Source organism: Schistocerca serialis, chromosome 3 (genome assembly GCF_023864345.2).
Source record: "Schistocerca serialis cubense isolate TAMUIC-IGC-003099 chromosome 3, iqSchSeri2.2, whole genome shotgun sequence".
NCBI classification, from domain to species: domain Eukaryota; kingdom Metazoa; phylum Arthropoda; class Insecta; order Orthoptera; family Acrididae; genus Schistocerca; species Schistocerca serialis.
Genome location: NC_064640.1, coordinates 262721178 through 262745007, shown reverse-complemented (window position 1 = coordinate 262745007; position 23830 = coordinate 262721178). Strand labels below are relative to the sequence as shown.

General features: G+C 37.0%; 1 protein-coding gene across 3 annotated transcripts in view; it reads left to right on the top strand.

The window, feature by feature from the left end:
• The window catches only part of LOC126470034 (endothelin-converting enzyme homolog), a 434767-nt gene that overhangs the window by 393053 nt on the left and 17884 nt on the right, over nt 1–23830 (top strand). For all 3 annotated transcript variants that reach the window (XM_050097524.1, XM_050097525.1, XM_050097526.1), the window contains exons 10-12: nt 1933–2056; nt 9143–9299; nt 17526–17704. In XM_050097524.1, the coding sequence (XP_049953481.1) occupies nt 1933–2056; nt 9143–9299; nt 17526–17704 (460 nt within the window). The remainder of the gene's footprint in view (nt 1–1932; nt 2057–9142; nt 9300–17525; nt 17705–23830) is intronic.

Sequence of the window (23830 nt, the reverse complement as noted above, 5' to 3'; positions counted from 1 at the left end):
TTGTATTGTCTTCACCATCAGCATTTCATCCCCATCAACATGCGAGTTGCCGAAGTGGCATCTACTCAAAAGACTTGCACCAGGCGACAGGTCATTTCATTTTGTATCACTCTTTTGTTGGGCTTTAGGAAACCAAATGAAGGACACATTTGATCACCTGGTCTCTGACAGGCTGCTGGAATTTGCATGTGCATTGGCCTGACTGGCTGCCCCAAAACACGTGCAGAGTGGTCTCCAACAGAACACCATGTTTCCCCTAAGTGGATTAAGGTGAATGCGGAGACCATTTCTTTCAAAAAGACAGAGCCTTGTTTCCTTCCCCATCCTTTTCCTGCATGAGCGTATTGTTTGTTCTGTATTGGATTCACCACTGATAGCCATTGTGCCACAATCTTTCTTCTTTTGACATAGATTACTGATAAGCTCATGTTACAGTACTAGACATGTTATATCTTAAGAAAACAGAAGGCAGATTTTATTCATAAAAATAAATAATTGTATCCCCGCAATTTATCAGTGCTACAGGCCCCACATGATCATAAACAGTTAACTGTGTGCCTACCTCTTGGTATGTCTGTGCCAGCCATGCAACTTTATAGTAATTGAAAACAGACTATATTTTTAAAAAAAAATTATATGAGATATGAGTCTTAAATGCAGCATAGTCATTATCTAATCTTTTTTTTTTTTTTTTTTTAATTACCTTATCTTGGAATGTGACACAGTTCTCACTTATCATTACAAGATCACATAGTAAAATGGAGTTTCACCTAATATGCTGTAGTAGAAAGATTCCAGTTACATTTTGCAAGGTTTTCATAAATGAGTCAAACCAGTACTGAGTCATTGCTAAAAGCTTATCTCACTTCATACCCAAAAACAAGAACCTTGGCAATATGATGCTGTTGGAATATCTAGTGGCTATCAGCCAGAAATGTGCTGACATCCCAAGAGTACCTTGACTGTGTAGGATATTTGTAGAATATCTAATGGCTATCAGCCAGAAACACACTGACATCCCAAGAGTACCTTGACTTCACTATGATGGATATTTGGAGACTGTTTTAAGCAGTAATCACCATCATACAATCAATTTCTCTTTCAAATTAGTTGTTGCAACTATATTTCTGAAGTAGTATTTTTTAAATTGCTTCAATCAGCAGAATATTTCCTGCTAGTCTGTCTGTCTTGGCAATTTCTCTAAGATGAAGTTAAAACTCAGAAATGAGATATATTACTTCCAAAGTGATGTATTGCCACTTGACAAGTAAAGGCAGTTTCTCTCAGAGTTGTTCACATTATAGTGAAATACTTTCATGGAACTGGTGGAAAAACAGGGTGTATTTTATCAAATAATAAATATTGTGGGAAAGGCATTGATATCACCTGAAAAGGGGCTCTTGGGAAATCATGTGTTAGATAGGTGCTAGGTTTATTGCTTATCCTGTCAAGGAAGAAAGTTATTTAAAAAGGTAGGTTAAATGGCACCAGAAGATCACAAAGAGGCTCAATAAATTTAGATCACCATTGTCACAAGTTAATCATATTTTAATAATAATGTTAATTTGCACTTTGTGAAAATATCTGCTCATTCGCAGTATGTATAGCACAGAGGCCATCACACCACCTAAATAATGTCTGCCCTCGGTAGCTGAGTGGTCAGCGTGACAGACTGTCAATCCTAAGGGCCCAGGTTCGATTCCCGGCTGGGTCGGAGATTTTCTCTGCTCAGGGACTGGGTGTTGTGTTGTCCTAATCATCATCATTTCATCCCCATCGACGCGCAGGTCGCCGAAGTGGCGTCAAATCGAAAGACCTGCAGCAGGCGAACGGTCTACCCGACGGGAGGCCCTAGCCACACGACATTTCATTTCACCTAAATAATTTCAAAACTGCTAATTGTTAGTGAATTGTAATGTTGACTGTTTCCAGGCAGAAAACATGATTAATCAGATAAGAACTGCATTCAAGAACAACCTGAAAAACCTGAAATGGATGGATGCTGAGACACGGAGGGCAGCAGAGAGGAAAGCTGATGCCATAACTGACATGATAGGTAAGGCATGAATATATTTAATGCAATACACCATTAGTGAAATGCTCTTAAAAATTAACTCTAAATACTGAAAGGAATGCATCAACTCGATGGTTGGTTTTCCACCATTGTGTCTTACTAATAATGATCTTATTGGATGTAAAACACTTTTGTCAACTAAGCTCAAACCAACCTCACCCATTGAGTTATCAGAACTACAGAATTTAAAATGGAATCTGAATTATTCCCAAGCATATTGTATTGACACGAGATGGAAAAATACATGGACAAAAAACATAGCGACAAGTGAGGATTGAATACAAGATCTATTAATCAGTTTCATACTTCAGCAGATTTTCTAACTTAGGGAATTAGAGAAATACTGCAGTCAAGGTAGGAGGCTGTTAAACATGGTTGTTTCCACATATGGCTGTCAGAAATTCTTTTAAGTTTTATTTGTTGCTACTGCAATTTTGAATAGACCTGTTACTCGTCTTCTGGCAGCAGTCTCAAATGCCTGAACATATTTGTCATATAAAACAACACAAGCTCCACAGGCTATTGTGCCTGGCTCACTTCTGACTGTACTATAGGTGATTATAAAATGAAGTGATATGATCTGACTATAGAGTTATGTCCATAAATGTACATTAGTCCATGTAAGGGTCATTGTTGATCTATTATGAAGTGAATTTGGAGGTTATTTGTTTAGTGAATTTATGAGACAATTAGGCAAAACAGTTGTTTTCATGTAAAATAAGATGGATTTCTTCTGGTTGGGATGGTACCTACATCTAACCTAATGTGAGTGTTGACAGCCAGGGAGAGTGTTGCACCTTCAGACACTTTTCAGACTTTCCCTCTAGCCATCCCTGTGAGAGAATTTTACTGTATTTCCCTATTTCATTCTTCAGTGATGAAATTCAGTTTTTTGTGCTGTAGTCTTTTTCTGAAATTGCAAAAATTACTTCAGAAAATTAAGGTTTTTCGAATGTGAAAACATGTTCCAAGGTACAACATGGTCGTGTAGGTACAAATATTTGATTGAAATTTCAAAGAGTTTCAATTGAGAAATTTTTATCAATATTGTATTTAATAGTCAATCTATTACATTATTACACTGCCACATGCCAATAATCAGTAAGTGAAATCAGTAAGTATTATCAAATACCAGTTACAAGTTAAATACGTTTTGAAATATAAGCTATTGGAAACTAACCTAAATTTCCATTTTTAGCCCAGGTAAAATTATTAAACCTTAAGGAAACTCAGCTCATTTGCAAGTACGCATGTTTCATGGTAATAGACCTTTGGTTTCAAGGTACAAGATTGTACATGATTGATTAAGTATAAATATAAATTGTTATAGAAGTAACATAGCATTTTACTCACCATAAAGTTCTGTACCTGGAGAATTAACAATACATTCCAAATGGATTTAATGTGTTATATAGCACTTACATGTGCAGAGCATGAAATATTTCAAACGCTACACGAAACACAACCTCATATCAATCAACAATAAAAATGGCACAAAACAGCAGAAACTGCTTATGGCAGTCTGCAGTGCACATTCCTTCATGCAATTCTGCAGGCAATAGGCTGAAGTATTGAACAAAGAACACCATGTCTTCCTAGGTACACTGTTGTTCATGCACAACACTCTTCCATATAAAATCAGTGTACAGTATAACCCAGAACACTTTGTTTTGAAGGGTTAGCATTTGTTGCAAGTGTTTTTTGGTGGCCAATGACAACATTTCTGAACCATACAAGATGGCTGGAAGTATTGTCAGTTTTGCTTTGTCTGATAGTGTGTCACTTTTAAAGAGTGGGTACAATAAGCTATTTTCCTATGTCAAAAATATGGTTTGGACTGTTGTTATTCGGAGTGGTTATAAGATTCAAATCACATTTACGGTCAGCATTCTCACAAAATATCTCTTATTTTTATGTACTTAGAGCTTAAAAATCATTAAATAATCAGGATTTGGTCACATGATCATAAACGCTCTGTTATTGGCTAATGCTCTGTTGACAACACAGACTAGGTGTACGATGAAACTATACAGGAGTGGTAGCCATAGTTGCTAGGTTTTTACGTACTTTTTCTGCTAGTTATTTAGCTATTGGAAAACGCATTTACAATTTTAAGTAACAATAAAAAGGAATTTTGTGAATGATGATACCGTAAACCTTATAAAAAGTGATGTTTTTATGCTTCCCTCACTTAGAGGATGGATATTCTTTTCCCTACTCCCTGCAGCCTCATTAAACATGCTCAAAGCTATATAGTTGTGGAACGTATGTTGGTTGGTTGGTTGATTTGGGGGAAGGGACCAAACAGCGAGGTCATCAGCCCCATCGTATTAGGGAAAGATGGTGAAGGAAGTCGGCTGTGCCCTTTCAAAGGAACCACCCTGGCATTTGCCTGATGCAATATAGAGAAATCATGAAACACCTAAATCAGGATGGCCAGACATGGGTTTGAACTGTCATCCTCCCAAATGCGAGTCCAGTGTGCTAACCACTGCACCACCTAGCTCAGTGGAACTTCTGAAAAATGCATCAGTACCTTATATACAGACTGTCAACTATGTCATGAAATATGATCCAAAGCATGACAAAATTATTCTTGACAAATCTTAGTGCTGATTTCTGCTCTGCAAGATACTCAGCAGGCAAACAATCATGAGCACAGGCTCTTTGGCACAACGATGAGCACATATAACTATGAAAAAAAAAATGCAACTTGGTATCCTGGAAATGTCATAAATTATTTAAAGTTTTACACAAACTATGAAAATAGCCTTAACAAGAACTCATTGTAGCATTTGTTTTGATGATGGGATGTATTGTGTATAGTTTCACATTAAGTGTAGTCTGAAAAATGGACAGCTGAGAATAAATGCATCTACTATGCCTATAAACCATTGCCTTTCTTGGAAAACATTGTTAGTAATGAATATATCACCACATGCTCACAGTACAATAAGTTGAGGGATGATGAGGTCTTGTATGTGGAGAGATGTAAAGCATGGGCAACATGCAGGTAACACAAAGGTAATGGCTGTGCTGTTTGTGAATGTAAACTAACGTCAGTGTCTGAAGCAGACTTAACTTCATCTTACGTAACATGATGAAACTTCAAAAGCTTAAACAATAAGGATCCTACCTGGACAGTGTGAAGATAAAAGAAAAAACATAGTTTCTAATAAAGTAATAAGTGTGTGGTCACATTAACTAGAAAATATCTTTTTGAACATGATGTATGTGAACAGCTACTGCAAAAGTAATCACATGTAAATGCCAAGGAAAACATAATAATATTCTGTTTCTAATCAATGCAGTGCAGTTTTATAATTGTGATTTGATTTTCATATGAAAGTACTGTCAATTTCTTTTAGGAACAAGTTAAAATATTGTAAATATTGTTGTAGGCTAGATTTAATCTTTTCATATTCGGCAGTCCACAGCTTCACCAACTGGCCCACCAATGTTATGAAAAAAAAGGCAGTTACAATGACAATTTTTTCTAAGAGTAACAGTGGAAAAGCATATCTCAGAGGTAAATTAATGTTAACTTCAGACTACAAGATATTTTTAATTATGTAAGTGGACTTGGCACAGACATCGTGGAATTTTGCTGCTACAATGCAACCACTTTGTACAGACCTCCTCATTCCCTGAAACACTCAGAAAAAATTTTTCAAGAGTTTTTATAGATGTATTTGTACAGTGTGATACTATGTACCATTTGTAATCCATTTTCTGAAATGTAAATTCCAACACAAGACATCACTGTGAATTAGCTTTATGAAAATGGGAGCAGCGTGCTAGCCAGCGACATCACAGGCATCACATGACTTGAATGGAGCACATAAGTGGGCTTTCAAATTATTTGAATTTCATTTCCGTTTTTATAAAAGAATACTGAAATTTAAGAAGGAAAAGAAGCGTGCTATGAGCATAAAATGACATAATTAGCCATTCAAGACAATTTCCACAGAACAGCCAAATGCACTATTCATGAAGCAGGCCACAAACCTTGTTAACCACACTGGTTACATGTGACAGCTAAATCGAAGCTATGTGACTCGGTCATCGTAAGTCAAGTCTAAGTCATCAAATGTGGGTTGGTACATGGAGAGCTTGATCTTGGCTGTGAATAGCATTGATTAGCTCTTGTCAGAGTTGATTTTCACCTTCCATACAGTGCACCATTGATTAATTTTGTCTAGATGTTTCTGGAGGTGCCTAACCGTAACATTTAGGTTTTGGCAGTGCATGAATAGTGCAATATCATTGGCATACAGGATGGTTTCCCCTCCCAGCTGCTTGGGTCAACAAATGGAAATATGCACACAGGCATAAATTCAGTCACTAATTCAAGTGAGTATGAATGGTGTCAAAGTCACAGAGTACTCAAACAAACACAAAACCAGACAAAAAGTACCACTGTAATGTATTCCTCATGTTTATATACCCATGCCTGACAGTTAGAGAACAACATTTTGGCATTACTTAACTTGTGGTCTGACACTAAAATAGACAGATCACTATGATGAAACACATAGAATGTGAAAGCCAAAACCTATAGCCAAAACTGCAGTACATGGGAAACACCAAGACTACAATTAATGTGAGCCTGAATCAGTAGCAATGAATGAACTTGGAATCAATATACACAACAACACATGCACAGAAGATTTCCAAAATCAAAGCCAAAGAAGAGAGGTAATAACTGTATCTGACAATCTATGAAACAATAGCTTCACTAAAATAATATGGGCTGGTGCATCCATACCTGGTATTTATTTCTAGTAGAGGTCTAATGGCCATTCCCACAAGATGTAAAACTTCCTGGTACTTTTATACATAATAACTCTAAATGAAAGTCCTCTCCATGTTCTTTTGCCTGTATGTTATGGCTTATCTCAGGAACTGCTATAAGGATTTTGATACTGTTTTCAGTAATAGAGAGACTGATCCGTGATGAAGGTTTTGTATAGAATTTATTGTTTATAGTAATGATGAGTGTGTAATATATGTACTGTTATCTGTTCCATCTTTAATTGGCTTTTGGAGTGACATCTTGTGGCACTAATGGGAGCTATTAGCTAGTTAGCTAAGGGGGACATGATATCTGGCAAGGAAAGTAATAAAGTGTCAGCCACTGCAACTCCAGGGAGCAGTGAAGCTTGACCTGAGTCTGTACATATTATAAATTAAAGTCGTCCACTGTGTTTTCCTTTTTGTAAATGAAGGCCAGCCTCAGGAACCACTGTAGGGATTTTGATACAGTTTTCACTAATAGATGGATTCATGAAGGAAGGTTTATGTATATCACTAAATATTAAAAACAAGCTCTCCAGCCGTAGATGCTTAGTGCTAATATTGTGAGGATGAGGCAGGTCGCTAGTTAAAAACTACATGCCAGACTTGAGCTCAGAACCTAGCCTTTGCAAGCAATACTCTTATTGACTGAGATATCCATGCACATTTCATAACCTGTTCTCTCAGTTTCATGTGCCTCTCTCCTACTTTGGAAACTTCAGACATGCTCTCATCCATAATGTGTTGACCTAACACTCTTGGAGGAAATGATGTAAATGAGAAATGGATTACCAACAGTCTAGATGATTGTTCCAAGAGTGATTCTTTCACACTAAAGTGAAGTATGCATTTTTTTGGAACTACCTGACAGACTGTGACTCGAACCCAGAAACTAATCTCTCACAGGCTTCTATGAAGTTTGGAAAGTACGAAAGATGAAATGCAGAAGTGGAACTCTGATGATGATTGGTGAGCTATGACTGTATAGCTAAGCCACTAAGGGCATTGCTCACAAAGGGAAGATTACAGGCTCATGTTTTGGCTCAGAGCACAGTTTTAATCCAATAGGTAGCTTCAAAACAGAGCATATGCCATTATGGAGTAAAAATTTGTATTGCAGTCAGTCCCATCGGCTATGGCTGAGCATTTTCTCAATGATATGCTTTCTTCCTGATTTACTAGTACAGCAAGCAATACAGAAGAATATCTATGAAATTAGGCTAGTAAGCTACATGTTGTGGGGGAAAAAATGTGGAAAACCTAAATATGTGTTAGAAAGAAATGTCCATCACAAAATACACGATCCTAGCCAACAGTTAAACATTGGAAAATAATTTCATTATTTCAATTGTTTTCTGAATAACTGGATCCACAGCTATCAAATATTGCTTGAATGAAAACTTTTTGCTTTCAGGATGAAACTTTATGTAATGCAAATAGAAGTATTCCATGAAATTACAGTCTAAGCAGAAACATATCTTCATTTAAACAGTTTCCTTATTAATACAATGCCATGTGCAACAGTGGAATTCTTGTCACAAGACATCTTAGTGGGTTCATCTTGTATGTCAACTATTGAGCTTTTATATTACAAAAGATCTAGAAGCTCATGTGGAGTAACAAAAATGCCCACTCTTCAGGTTACAACCCAAACTTTCTCTTACTCTACTCCAATTTTCATCACATCCTTTATAAAGTCATACAACAGTATTTCCTTAATCTTCATAATGTAGTATTTTGTTTCTTTCAGTTAATCATTGCAGGTATGTATATCTCATATTCCTTAAGCTCTCCCTGTGGCTCTACAGTGTTAGTATTAGATTCCTGGTTAGTTGAATACATCTATTTGTTCAAAAAGTAACTCATTTTTCAGAATTGTACAAGAAGTAAAAGAGAGAACACTTTTGATTTGCATCATGACTATGTACACTATTTGTAAACAAAGGGAAATAAAAATGAAATCTTGGTTTCTAAGTGAAAAATTTAAGATTAAATACAAGATCCGTACAAAATTCTAAAGTTTGTGTCCTTTCTGTTTCTCCTGTTTCTGTAGTAAAAATGCAACTTCAAACATAGCTGACATCTGAAAAAAAAGGAATCTGCAGCGTAATGAATTCAGGTCACACATAACACCAAAGCATCAACTTTGGAAGTTTGTGATACAAAACACTTTTTTATCAATTTTAAGGTGCATTATACACTTAAACATAATTAAGCATGTAAAATATGTTACACATTTATTTCATGTTTAATTATACATTGTTGTTCTAGGCTTTCCAGACTATATACTAAATCCAGCAGAACTGGATCAGAAGTACAAAGACCTAGAAATAAAAGAAGATGAATATTTTGAAAATAATATTCGCGTCAATAAATATAATCTGAAATCAAATTTAGAAAAACTTGATCAACCAGTTAATAAAACCAGGTATAAATGTTATTTGTATTATATTAACTTGTTCATTTATAGTTTATATCAGTACATAAGATACTAAAACTGCATTTATGGATGCATCAAGAACTGTATGATTTGTGCTTCATGAAATAATAGTTGTCTGCAGGGATATATCCAGGCTACTTTTATTTTCTTGCATTGCTAATATAGTGTTGTTTCCTAATGTGAAATTCTAGCATCATAAAAATATTACTTTTGGAAGAGCAAAACTGCATGAAACACTAACTGAACTGCAAGATGTGGAAAGGTACATTTAACAAAATTTTAATTTCCATTTCTCTGCATTGTCTGATAGCTGGAGCATAAATCTATCCACTGTGCAAAGGGTCACATGTACAGGGTGGTCCATTGATAGTGACTGTGCCAAATATCTCACGAAATAAGCATCAAACGAAAAAACTACAAAGAACTAAACTCATCTAGCTTGGAGGGGGAAGCCAGATGGCACTATGGTTTGCCCGCTAGATGGCGCTGCCATAGGTCAAACTGATATCAACTGCATTTTTTAAAATAGGAACCACCATTTTTTATTACATATTCATGTAGTAAATAAAGAAATATGAATGTTTTAGTTGGACCACTTTTTTTGCTTTGTGATAGATGGCACTGTAATAGTCACAAACGTATAAGTACGTGGTATCACGTAACATTCCGCCAGTGCGGACAGTATTTGCTTCGTGATACATTACCCATTTTAAAATGGACTGTTTACCAATTGTGGAAAAGGTAAATATTGTGTTGATGTATGGCTATTGTGATCAAAATGCCCAATGGGCGTGTGCTATGTATACTGTTCGGTATCCTGGATGACATCATCCAAGTGTCCAGACCGTTTGCTGGATAGTTACATTATTTAAGGGAACAGGAAGTGTTCAGCCACATGTTAAACATCAACCACAACCTGCAACAAATGATGATGCCCAAGTAGGTGTTTTAGCTGCTGTCATGGCTAATCGGCACATGAGTAGCAGACAAATTGTGTGAGAATTGGGAATCTCAAAAACGTCAGTGTTGAGAATGCTACATCAACATCGATTGCACCCATACCATATTTCTATGCATCAGGAATTGCATGGTGATGACTTTGAACATTGTGTATAGTTCTGCCACAGGGCACAAGAGAAATTACTGGACGATGACAGATTTTTTTGCATGCGTTCTATTTAGCGACGAAGCGTCATTCACCAACAGCGGTAACGTAAACCGGCATAATATGCACTACTGGGCAATGGAAAATCCATGATGGCTGTGACAAGTGGAACATAAGTGACCTTTGCGTGTTAATTAATGGTGCGGCATTATGGGAAGAAGGATAATTGGCCCCCATTTTATCAATGGCAATCTAAATGGTGCAATGTATGCTGATTTCCTACGTAATGTTCTACCGATGTTATTACAAGATGTTTCACTGCATGACATAATGGTGATGTACTTCCAACATGATGGATGTCTGGCACATAGCTCGCATGCAGTTGAAGAGGTATTGAATAGCATATTTCATGACAGGTGGATTGGTCGTCGAAGCACCATACCATGGCCCGGACGTTCTCCGGATCTGACATCCTCGGATTTCTTTCTGTGGGGAAAGTTGAAGGATATTTGCTATCATGATCCACCGACAATGCCTGACAACATGCATCAGTGCATTGTCAATGCATGTGCGAACATTACGGAAGGCGAACTACTTGCTGTTGAGAGCAATCTTGTTACACGTATTGCCAAATGCATTGAGGTTGACAGACATCATTTTGAGCACTTATTGCATTAATGTGGTGTTTACAGGTAATCATGCAGTAACAGCATGCATTCTCAGAAATGATAAGTTCACAAAGGTACATGTATCACATTGGAACAATGGAAATAAAATGTTCAAACGTACCTACGTTCTGTATTTGAATTTAAAAAACCTACCTATTACCAACTGTTCATCTAAAATTGTGAGCCATATGTTTGTGACTATTACAGCACCATCTATCACAAAGTGAAAAAAGTGGTCCAACTAAAACATTCATATTTCTTTACGTACTACACGAATATGTAATAAAAAATGGGGGTTCCTATTTTAAAAAATGCAGTTGATATCTATTTGCCCTCTGGCAGCGCCAACTAGTGGGCCAACCATAGCACCATCTGGTTTCCCCCTTCAAGCTAGACAAGTTTCGATCTTCATAGTTTTTTCATTTGACGCTTATTTCATGAGATATATAGCCTAGTCACTATCAATGTACCACCCTGTATACCCACTGGAATATGATTTCACTGGCTGTTGATTATCTTGAAAGATGTAGAATGAACATATGTAGCACAGCTGTTTCCTTTCTACAAAGCAGGGAGTGTTTATTATGGTCGACTTGAATGCATGTATGTCACCTCTGATTTTTTGCACTGTTCGTATTGTATGTTTGCCAAGAAGTAATTGCAAAGAGACCTCATCATGAAGTTTTAGCTTTATGTAGGACTAATCTGAACAAAATAATAAAGAACAACATGTACAGCTTCTAATACTGTTCAGTGACACATGTCCTGGGCAAAATAGAAATCATACTCTGGTTTGTTTTCTGCTTAATATTGTTAATAACAATATACTGAAGACTATAACTCTGTATGAGCACATTCCATTCCATGCTGTGACAGGGACTTTAGGGATATTTGCTGGCTCATCACGAGGAGTGACAGAATATTTATAATGGAAGAATACTGTGAGATTATGAGAAAGAGCAATGTGCCTGGATGTTTCTCCATCAAAGTGTTGAATTTAAATGATGTTCTAGCTTTCAAGAAATGATGGCCCAGGCACTACAAAAAGATGAGCCAGCAGGAAGGGATATTTCTAATGAAAATAAAATTACTTTTCAGTTGTCTAAGTTGAAGAATACTGAATATAAATCAGATAAGAAAGAGAAGATTGTTGCCTTTGAGTACCTATATTTCTGGACTAGTCAGTCACACATTTCCTCACAAATGCTCTGAGTCTACCTCAGGAGAAAGCATGCATCACTGATTGTGTTCCAATCATGATAAAGAAAGTGGAAGATCTCCACAAACTTGACAACATGTTCCTGCAGGGAACAGTAAGTTTTATGAGACACTTTTCAAATGGCCCACAATATACACAGAAGAAGAAGAAATTAATGAGAAGAAAAACTGCTTGTAACTACATGTGAAATAACTTGATAAAAGTTTTTTCTGACAGTTTATTGTTTATTTCATTACAATTTTTAAAATTCATATGATTGCAAGAGTCATACTTTGTAAAAAGGGCATATATACAACATGTAAAATGCATAATAATTGCCTGATACGCCAGATGTTGGAGTAGCATTCCTTTCAGTATTGTGACAAAATATGACTGCAAAGCTGCAGAAAAGTTTCATGTGCAAACTTTGTGTTTCAAACTATCTATGAAGATTTTTGTGTCTACTGTAAACTTTCATTTTGTTAGATATGTCCTTTCTGCATCTTATAATTCACTTGCAGAAAATAGTAATGGTTCTATGAATACCAGGAGATGGATCAATGTGCATTATGGTGTTTGTTGATCATGGCACTAGACTGGAATGAGTTGTAATATAGGCTGATTCATTTGTTGACTGATTCTTTCATTCATACATGTTTCGTAAATACTTTTACAAAGGAGAGTCTTCTAGAATGTAGAATGAGTGATGTTATAGATTAACATGCAGAAACAACCACTGCAAGCTACTTCTGTAAAGTACACTAACAACAAATTATGGCTAGTGCTAATCTACTCACACTGACAATTACGGGAATCACTTCCAGATGATATGAATGTATATATATTTCCAGATAAACAGTTACTCTGGAAAAGTCACTGATCCTCCTCTTAAATCACAAAATTGCTGTTTATGTCTCATACATAAAACAAAGCATTTATGTAACTGTATACAGAACAACATAATCTGTCTACATGTTTAATGTAAAGATTATACCAAAGTGAAATTTACATCCATGAGTTCAAACATTCTGATAAATGGTATATATGGCAGCTAATAATGCATCTTTTAATTTGTTCTGGACTATTCAGAATCTTTTCTTCAATTCCCTGTTTCCTATTTATCAACAACATGTTATAACCTTTTACACCATTGTATAAAAGTACATTCTGAACCCTAGATAAGGATACACCTATACAGGATGGTCGGAGACAGTCTGAAAAGCTTGTAAGGGTGTTGCAATATAGGTTATGTTGTTCAGGAAAAAATTCAATGTGCTGCAGTGTTTCTGAGTTATCTAACATTGAAGTCAGCAAATCAGGCTGTTATGTGTGCAAATTCAAGTGACCCACCAAATACGGTATCACCAAATGCGCTCTTCATTTCATTTCCTAAAACCAAACAAGTGAGTGATAAAAAATTGAAAATGGGATGCTAACAAGGACTGAACCTAAACCAAAGGCTGAACAGTCTTGCACACTATCATCTACATTATGAGAACAACTGACACTAATTTTACCTGGCAGACTGCTTAAATTTGTGTGCACAATGGCCTGATGATCAACTGACACTAATTGTGTGAGGCAAGCTGCTTGAATATGTGTGCACAAGGGCCTAATTGGCAAACTTCAATGCTAATTAACTCAGAAATGGCACAATGTACTGTGTTTTTTTTTTCTTAACTGTCATCTCTCAGTACAACCTACCCTGAAACACCCTTATGAAGTTTTCAGACTCTTTCTGACCACCCAGATTATGGAAATTATTTTTACTTTTAGAGTGATGGTTGCTCATCCAAAATTCATTCTTATTATCAACCACAAATACCATCAGAGAGTAAATGTATTGGCAGAGAAGTGTAAGAATCCCAAGAGCCTTGAAAATATTTCTGAAAGATGTTTAGTTATCAAAGTTACATAATATTCTTACCACATATTTTTGTGGAATAAATATTTTTTCATTTATCTGCAATCTGCTATAAGGACAGTATTGAGTAAAAGTATGTGAAGTGTGATAGCAATACCTTCTGTATGTAAACATAGCAGGAGAGATTTAGAAGAGCAAAGCAGGCAGAACAGAAACTTCTGTTTAACTCAACCATGTTTTTGTGCCAGCTCAGCTTATGCCCCATATAGTTCCTAGGAACTTCACACATGGATCCTCATATAGTATTGCCACTGATTTCTGCTTCTGCTACATGTAAGTCATTTTTATTTGTTTGGTTTTGCATAGTAAGGGTCTTTATACAATTATGGATAAATCAGATTACTGTGAACCAGCTGTAAGACTGTTTCAGACTGTGTCTGGTTTTGATGTGATTGGGTCCTTCATCCATGTATTTATATCATTTGAAAATATGACAGTTTTTTGAGAATCTTCCAAAATCTCTCCTCCTAAATCATTTATGTAGGTTGAGAACAGGAGCAGGCAAAGTACTGAAACTTATGGGCTATTGTAACTCTAATGGTTGTCTAGAGTGATTTAAGATGTAATGACCACATAAATCTACTTGAAGGGAAGGCAGATCCCACATTGAGATTCAGCAGAAGAATTTCAAGGAGCTGTAATAAACCCACAAGGGAACTTACTTACAAAAACCCTTGTTTTGCTGATTATTCAGTTCTGTTTGCTGGTATGGAACCCCTGTCAAATTGAAATAATGGAAAAGACAGAGAAGATTCAAAGAAGACCTCCATCTTCCAATTCAAAAATTGTTAATCACCATGAGAACACCTGTAAATGCTAGACTCATTTCCATGGCAGACACTATAAGAGAGGTACTATGAAATATCAAGATTCTTACACTCAGAAAGCCCAGAGACCATTATGAGTCAAGATACATTTTACTTCCTTCAACTTATGGTATGGCACAAGCTATGTTTTCCATGAGGTCACATCAATTCCTTCAATCTTGTTTTTAGTACTATTCACTTTTTCATCTTGTCATAGTTTTAAGGATTATCTTATGAACACATTCACTTTTAAACACATATGTATAAGTTCATTCTTGTTTTTCTGTATTTTGTACATAATTTTTTTCCTTCTGCCCATAATTATCCTAGCTGTGACCCATTTTCTCACTTTAATAAATTAATCTTGAGCCATATTTTTACGCTTCTTTTTGTTTTAAACACAATTACATAATATGTTGACAAACATAACTGGTTTCAGCATGTATGTAGTGTAACAACACGTTGTTCACCAAATACCGTCTATGGTGTGTAGGTATGACTCAATGTATTTTGATTTTTAATTTACATAGATTATAAATAGAACTGTCCAAACAATTTACAGGTTTTAACTTTTTAAAATGGATTTATTTATTTATTTTTCCTATTTTACGATCTGAAAAGGCCCAATGTAAAGCTCAAACTGGCTACAATTGTTATATTATGTGATTGTGTCTGAAATAAAAAAAAAGTGTATAATATGTGAATCATTTTTCTCCACAGACAGAATGCCATTCTTTCCAACTACAGTTTTTCTCTTTGTGTATGTGTGTGATAACTCTAAAGAAAGAAATATTGGGATTTAACATCTCATTAAAAGGGAGCTCATAAGAGATGGAGTACAAACTTAAATCAGGGAATGTATATGGAAGGAAATAAGCTATGTGATTTCAGATGAGTCATCCTAACACTCTCTGTAAAGGATTTAGAGGAAGTATGTAAAATTATACAAAGAGGGCTTTGTAGGCTCTTTATTTTTGTTGAAACTTCCAGGCTGAATTGCTATGCTCAGTGCATAAAACAATTCTCAAATATTTCATCCTCATCTATGGAGGACATATTGAACACTGGGAACCATGTATAAGTCATGTAACTTTATAAAGTCATTATTAGCTGTATAAAGAACACCACAGTCTGCAGTGGGATGCATGATGCATATGACTGTCTCTGACAGGTAACATACATCTCAATTACAAATAAATTATAATTATAATTTCTCCCTTTGTGCAAAGTCAGAATCAGGATACTTTTATAAAATACTGAAAAACTAAATCTGGGTGGCTAGTTGGGATTTGAGCTTCCATCCTGCCACATATAGCTGTGTGCCAACCAATGTGCCACATTGCTCAATGTGAAGATTGTGTTATAGTGCAATTTAGCAATGCTTTAACATCCAGTTTTAATTCAAATTGTGCAAAATGTTGTCAGAGAAACACACAGCATTGTTGCAAGAATAAAGAACAGAAATTATTAACACAAAATGTGTACTGTATGTGACTGTTTCAGAGCTATGACAGGTAGCTGTTGGTAATGCACCATGCTAGAGTCAATAGTCTACAAGCCCTGATCAGGTTACTGTTTTTGAGATTCATATCAGCTAAATTAGAGAGTATCAAGGGCAATGTTAATGCCAATATTCACAAATACATGAGTTGGCATTTAGGCAGCTGAGATTAGGTTGAAGGCAAATAGAGTTTTCTGTTTTGTTTTTAATTTTTTTATACCATTCACCCATTTTCTTAGGTACACCTTGTACCTAATGAACTACTATCTCTTGTGTGCTTACTTGAGTTGATCATATTGTAAGTGTGAAGGAAATAATACTGTCATGTGGTTATTAATTCTGTAACTATAAAGTGCAGGTCATAATGTGTCTGAAACACATTTTGAGGTATAATTAGGAAGTAGCCCAACACGTAGTTAAAGAGGCATGGGAAAATACCAAAAAAATCGTTACCTTGTTGGTTGGTACATCACATTTTGTTTCCATCTAGTGTATTTGATTTATTTGGGTCTAATCACATTACTTTTAATTGTTTGGAATTTTAACTGTGGGCTGCACTGCATATTTGTCATATTCCTAGGGAAGATTACTGAAGATTCAATTGAACCTTAAATCACTCCTTAGAAAGATATTCAGGAAAACTGATGTCTTACAAAGTAGTTTCTTTTTCAGAATTTAAAGAAATTTATCATTAGTTTCTAGTTTCTGATCAGCATTTTGCATCTAATATTAAATTATTACTATCTGTGATTTTCCTAGACTGTATGTTTTATAAAGACAGATTCAATTAATATATTCTGTTAACATAATTACTTGCATTTTATGTGGTATTCATTTTTGTTAGTTTCATGTAGGCTGTCAGGGCAGGAACTTAAATATCAATAATTTAATCAGTCCAAAGAAAATTGAATATATTAGAAATACTGCTCTGTTTCAGAAATGGATACTTATGAACATATTTGGAAATTAGATCATGTTACATAGTTATTATTTTTCGTATTTGCGATTATAGGTGGGGTATGACACCTCCCACTGTAAATGCCTACTATACACCAACCAAGAATCAAATTGTTTTTCCTGCTGGCATTTTGCAAGCTCCATTTTATGACATTGGACACCCAAAATCTATGAATTATGGAGCAATGGGAGTTGTTATGGGACATGAACTTACTCATGCATTTGATGATCAAGGTTTGTTGCCAATTAAAATTTTGCTTGTACTAATATCTACATGTTTGCACAAAAGTCTTGCAAATATACATGTATACTGTGCATTCACTGTGCATCATACAATGTTCTACAGACATGCATGTCACTCATATGAGATTAAGCAATTTATGTGATGTCTGTGTGCTGATATCAATTCCATATGTTCTTATGCTTTGTTTATTATTTTGTATCTTGCATATGCTTTACATCCTGGTCACAACTTAAGCTGTAACTGTGCACACATAAGGACACCCAAAGGCACACATGTGTGTGCAGCTCCCATCCCCTCCCCCCATGCACAAAAATATGTGTATGTATTATATGTAGCCCCCAGAGAGGTCCAGTGTAGCTTTTTTTTTAATGAAGCGCTGAACCATGACCATCATCTCACCTCTCTTATAGTGCTTTTGACTCTTATACTTTGATAATAGGCTCTATTAATTCCATCAGTTAAATGCTGACACATGAGAGGTCAAATGTTGGTATGATACCAAGGACTCCAATTTCTGACAAAGGGGCCAGGGCAATATAGAGGCATCAAAAATAGTTTTGCATCACCGTGGTTCCCAGAAATCCTGAAGATAAACATTGACTGGGTTTGAACAGTCCACGGGTGTACTGCCAGTCCATAGTGTCCAACAGGCACAATATTTCAGCGATCAGACATGTCGCTATTGTCAGGTGCACTGATGAACTGAGCTCCTGAGGGCAGGCAGCTGTCCTAAATCCCCTTCTCCTGCGAGGTGTTCTGTCCACGGTCTGCACCCGCGGCCATGCGTCGGTGGTCGCTGAGAGGCTGGCGTTGGCATCTGTGGTGGCGTCGGTGTAACTGCCTCGTCCGCCCTGGTCGCTCATTTGTTTTGTTTGCTAAGCCTCTTTTTAATTAGACTCAGTGCTGGTTCCCATGCCTTGCTGAGGTTATAGCCGCAATCTCTGTTGATGAGTCAGTCCCTGGTATGAATTTTGATAGCCTCTCTAACGACGCAGTCCCAGTATTTAGATGTCTGTGCCAAGACCCTGGTATGTTGGTAGTTCATTTCGTGATTTTCGGACAAACAGTGCTCTGTGACTGCCGACTTGTTGGGGTACATATGTTGATGACAAGTTTGTGGTATGGCCCCATGGAAGGGACAAGCTGCTAGACTTCCTTACACACCTGAACTCCATACATCTGAACATCAAATTCACTATGGAGACCAAAGCAGAAGGATTTTTACCATTTCTGCACGTCATGGTCAAAAGAAGAACGGATGGCACCCTGGGCCATGGGGTATACAGATGGAAACGCACACTGACCTGTATTTGCACGCAAATAGCTGCCACCACCCTTCGCAGAGGAATAGGGTACTAAAAACACTGGTGCACAGGGCACACACCATCTCCGATGCAGGGAGTCTGCCCCATGAGCAGGAACACCTCAAAACTGTATTTCAGAAAAACGGGTACTCGGAATGGCAGATCAGACGCACTCTCTGCCCCACCTCTACAGTACACTGTGTGGAGATGGACGAAGTCACGGAGGAAGAGATAGCCACCGCCTATATACTGTATACTGGCGCACAATCGGGCAAATTAGGACGAATATTGAGAAAACACTGAGTAGGAACTGTCTTTTGCCTGCCCAATAAAACATGAGCATTATTGGGAAGTGTCAAAGACGATCTCAGTTTGTGGAAGGCTGGCATAAACCAGATTCCCTGTGAGTGTGGGAAGACTTACATTGGACAGACAGTGTGCATCATCAAAGATCATTGCTGAGAACATCAGAGGCACACTCGACTTATGTACCCCAACAAGTTGGCAGTCACCAAGCACTGTTTGTCTGAAAATCATGAAATGGACTACCAACATACCAGGGTCTTGGCACAGACATCTAAATACTGGGACAGCGTCATTAGAGAGGCTGTCAAAATTCGTACCAGGGACAGACTCATCAACAGAGACTACGGCTATAGCCTCAGCAAGGCATGGGAACCAGCAATGAGTCTAATTAAAAAGAGGCTCAGCAAAAAAAAACAAATGAGCGACCATGGCGGACGAGACAGTTACACCGATGCCACCACAGATGCTGACGCCAGCCTCTCAGCAACTGCCGATGTGTGGGCGCAGTTGTGGACCGCGGAGACAATGCCTCGCAGGGGAAGGGGATTCAGGACGGCTGCCCGCCCTCAGGAGATCAGTTCGTCAGCGCAACTGATGATGGCAACATGTCTGGTTGCCGAAATATTGTGCCCATTGGACACTATGGGCCGGCAGTACACCCATGGACTGTTCGAGCAAGAAATACGCTGGGAGAAGTTGAAGAATCACATTGACTGTGGGTATTGTATCACAGACACAGTCCATTTGACTGTTCAGAGATATCACTAAACCCACCCAAAGATGTAAACAACCATGCATGAGCAGTGCCTATTAGATGGAAGGGGTCCAACAGCCAATCAGTTCCAGTCATTCCACCAGGAAGGAGGTACATGGCTTGTGTTGTCTGTCATTCAACAATGCCTAGACAGTCAATACCATAATTTGATTGTGTCCGCATTGTTACTTTGTGCCAGGAAGGGCTCTCAACAAGGGAAGTGTCCAGGCATCTCGGAGTGAACCAAAGCGATCTTGTTCAGATATGGAGGAGATACAGAGAGACAGGAAATGTTGATGACATGACTCACTCAGGCCACCCAAGGGCTACTACTGCAGTGGATGACCGCTACCTGTGGATTATGGCCCGGAGGAACCCTGACAGCAATGCCACCATGTTGAACCTTTTTGTGCAGCCACGGGACGTTGTATTATGACTCAAACTGTGCGCACAGGTTGCATGATGCACAAATTCACTCCTGACATCCATTGCAAGGTCCATCTTTGCAACCATGACACCATGCAGCACGGTGCAGATGGGCCCAACAACATGCCGAATGGACTGCTCAGGATTGGCATCACATTCTCTTCCCCCATGAGTGTCTCTTATGCCTTCAACCAAACAATCATCACAGACATGTTTGGAGGCAACCTGGTCAGGGTGAACGCCTTAGACACACTGTCCAGGTAGTGCAGCAAGGTGGAAGTTTCCTGCTGTTTTGGGGTAGCATTATATGGGGCCAACATATGCCACTGGTGGTCACTGAAGGCACCGTAATGGCTGTACAATATGTGAATGTCATCTTCTGACCAATAGTGCAACCATATCGGCAGCATATTGGCGATGCATTTGTCTTCATGGATAACAATTATTGCCCCCATCATACACATCTTATGAGTGACTTCCTTCAGGATAATGACATCGCTCAACTAGAGTGGCCAGCATGTTCTCCAGACATGAACCCTATCGAACATGCCAGGGATAGATTGAAAAGGGCTGTTTATGGATGATGTGATCCACCAACCACTCTGAAGGATCTATGCCGAATCGCCATGGAGGCATTGGACAATTTAGACCAACAGTGCCTTGATGAAGTTGTGGATAGTATGCCGTGATGAATACAGGCATGCATCAATGCAAGACAATGTTCTACTGGGTATTAGAGGTACCAGTGTGTACAGAAATCTGGACCACCACCACTGAAGGTCTCGCTGTATGGTGGTACAACATGCAATGTGTGGGTTTCATGAGCGATACAAAGGGCAAAAATGATGTTTTTGTTGATCTCTATTCCAATTTTCTGTACAGGTTCTGGAACTCTCAGAACCAAGGTGATTCAAAACTTTTGATGTATACAACTTTCAGGAGTTAATTTGTGATCATATAGCAGCTCCTCCAGCAAATTCCACACCTAAGACCTGAAGGGCAAAAGCTGTATTGCCTTTGAGCAATGCACTCCATATAGAACTTAGCCAATCAGCGGGAGTGAAAGGTGAGTCCCTGGCCTGTTAAAACTGGGTCAATTTTGCCAACATCCACTAATCTTAACAGAACAGTCCCTTGGTTCTCAAGTTTGGGAACTGTGCATGGAGTTAACACCTACAAACTGTAAAACTGTCGCCATTAGGAATTGTGGCAGAATAGGTAGAAGAACTACAAAGAGAAGATAAGAAAACATGGACTTAGATTTGAATCTTAGAATGTGTAACACATGAAAAGGAAAGGAACAGCAGTTACTATTGTCTCCGAAATTAACAGATATAATCTGAATGTCAACAAATCTATGGGAATTAAGTCAATTAGAAGAAGGAACAATAGTTATAGAAAACTAAGTAATTATTTATGAGTGCCAGTTGAAAGGCACGTACTAATGTATGAGATATGATAATTTCTCTGGTGTTTCTTTTGATAGTTATACATCAGCAGACAACAAACATTTATTTATATTATTTGTAGTCAAAGGATTTAAATCTACAAATGAACCATATACTCTTGTTTTTGACAAGCATTTTTGCCCTAATTAACAATCATAACACAATAAAGCATCATTGGTCAAGAATAAAATATTTTCCATAATGAGCCTCAACTAGACATATGGAAATCTACAGCATTCACCTGTATCACCACTAAATAAAAATTTCGACAAAAAACTGCCAAACAGGTTGAATAAAGTGTCAAAATACAGACATAACATACTGTAGCTCATGATTTGAATCTACATTGTGTTTAATTCATGTTTCTTGCAAGCTATCTACTTTTTGTATCTGCAGGAAAATGTCAGCATGTTTTTAAGAGAGAACAATGTCATTTTCATTTTAAAGGTTTCTCAATATATTTCCACAGTGCTCTGAGAAAAACAGTTATTGTCATTCATAGTATGTACATTTGGACATGTAGTTAGCAATAACAGATTAACTAAAATATCAGTTTTCCTGTATGCAAAACCTTCATAGAGAGATCTTTTTCTGCTTTACTCTCAGTGCTCATAATACAAAAATCATATGCCAAAACATATTCTTTCTTTATTTCCTATTTCTTGCAGACTGAAATAGCTATTATCTGATACTGATATTACTAAATCAACAAAACAACTCCAGCCTGTAACACATTCATTAACTTTTTTAAATGGTATCATCTTGCTTTCAGCTGTTAGTGCTTTATTTGATGATTGCAATTTCAAAATTATGCCCTTTTCAAGTGTAAGATTTTGACCAATAGGTTTACATTAGGCAGAGATTTCTGTGTAATGCAAACGTATATCTCAAAAACATATGCTTGTAAATGGCATAATACCAAAAATGCAATCATAAAATAAAACTCTAACAGCTGAAAGCAAGATGACAACATTAAAAATATTTATAGAATCTGTGGGCTTATATTACAAGAAAGTAACATTCATTAACAATATCTCATCTTAGCTGTACTACTCATCAAGAGACTCATAGATAACCATGTGTGGGAAAGTAACACATAATTTCTAGATGTAAACTTTTGGAAATGGATGAACAAGTATTTGACATCCAGTCATTCACCTTAAAATAACAACTTGAAAATGCATACATACAGATGTTGTATAACATACATTAATTTCAATTGATGCTATCTGAAAACAGTCCACATATTTGTACAGCTACATACAAAAATACTATTTTTTTAGCTTCAAGATATTCTTTAATACTGTAGACATGCTATTAATGCCATATTGGAACTGTATATGCACCAAAATTTGTGTAATACGTGATGAAATTCAGAAGCCTTTAAGTTAGTGTATATACATTCCAATTACTGCTATTTTCATCTGTCTCTCATAGAAATATCTGTCTGTGGCAAATGGGCTCCAATCACATGTTTTTCAGTTACTCAGTATTATATTGCAATTATCTCAGTTCCCTGCATAAGCACATACACATAGTACACAGTAAGCAGATGATACCTAACTAAATAGTTTACAGATGACTGACATTTACATACAAAATTAGATTTTATTACCATTTGAGTAATCCTTATTTTTTTGCATTAAGACTTCTGCTACTTCGACTATCCTATTCAGCCTACAAGTATTTCAGGAAATCTAATGAGACAATTTTTAAACATTAATTTTTTTTGTTCTCCCAGATTGTTATATGTGTGATCATTATATTTCCAATTTATGTTGAATTTACTGACAATACATCACCTAGTTTCTTTAAGAAATGGAGATTAATAATATTCCCACAGAGTTGTACATGATGTCCCAAATTATATATTTAATG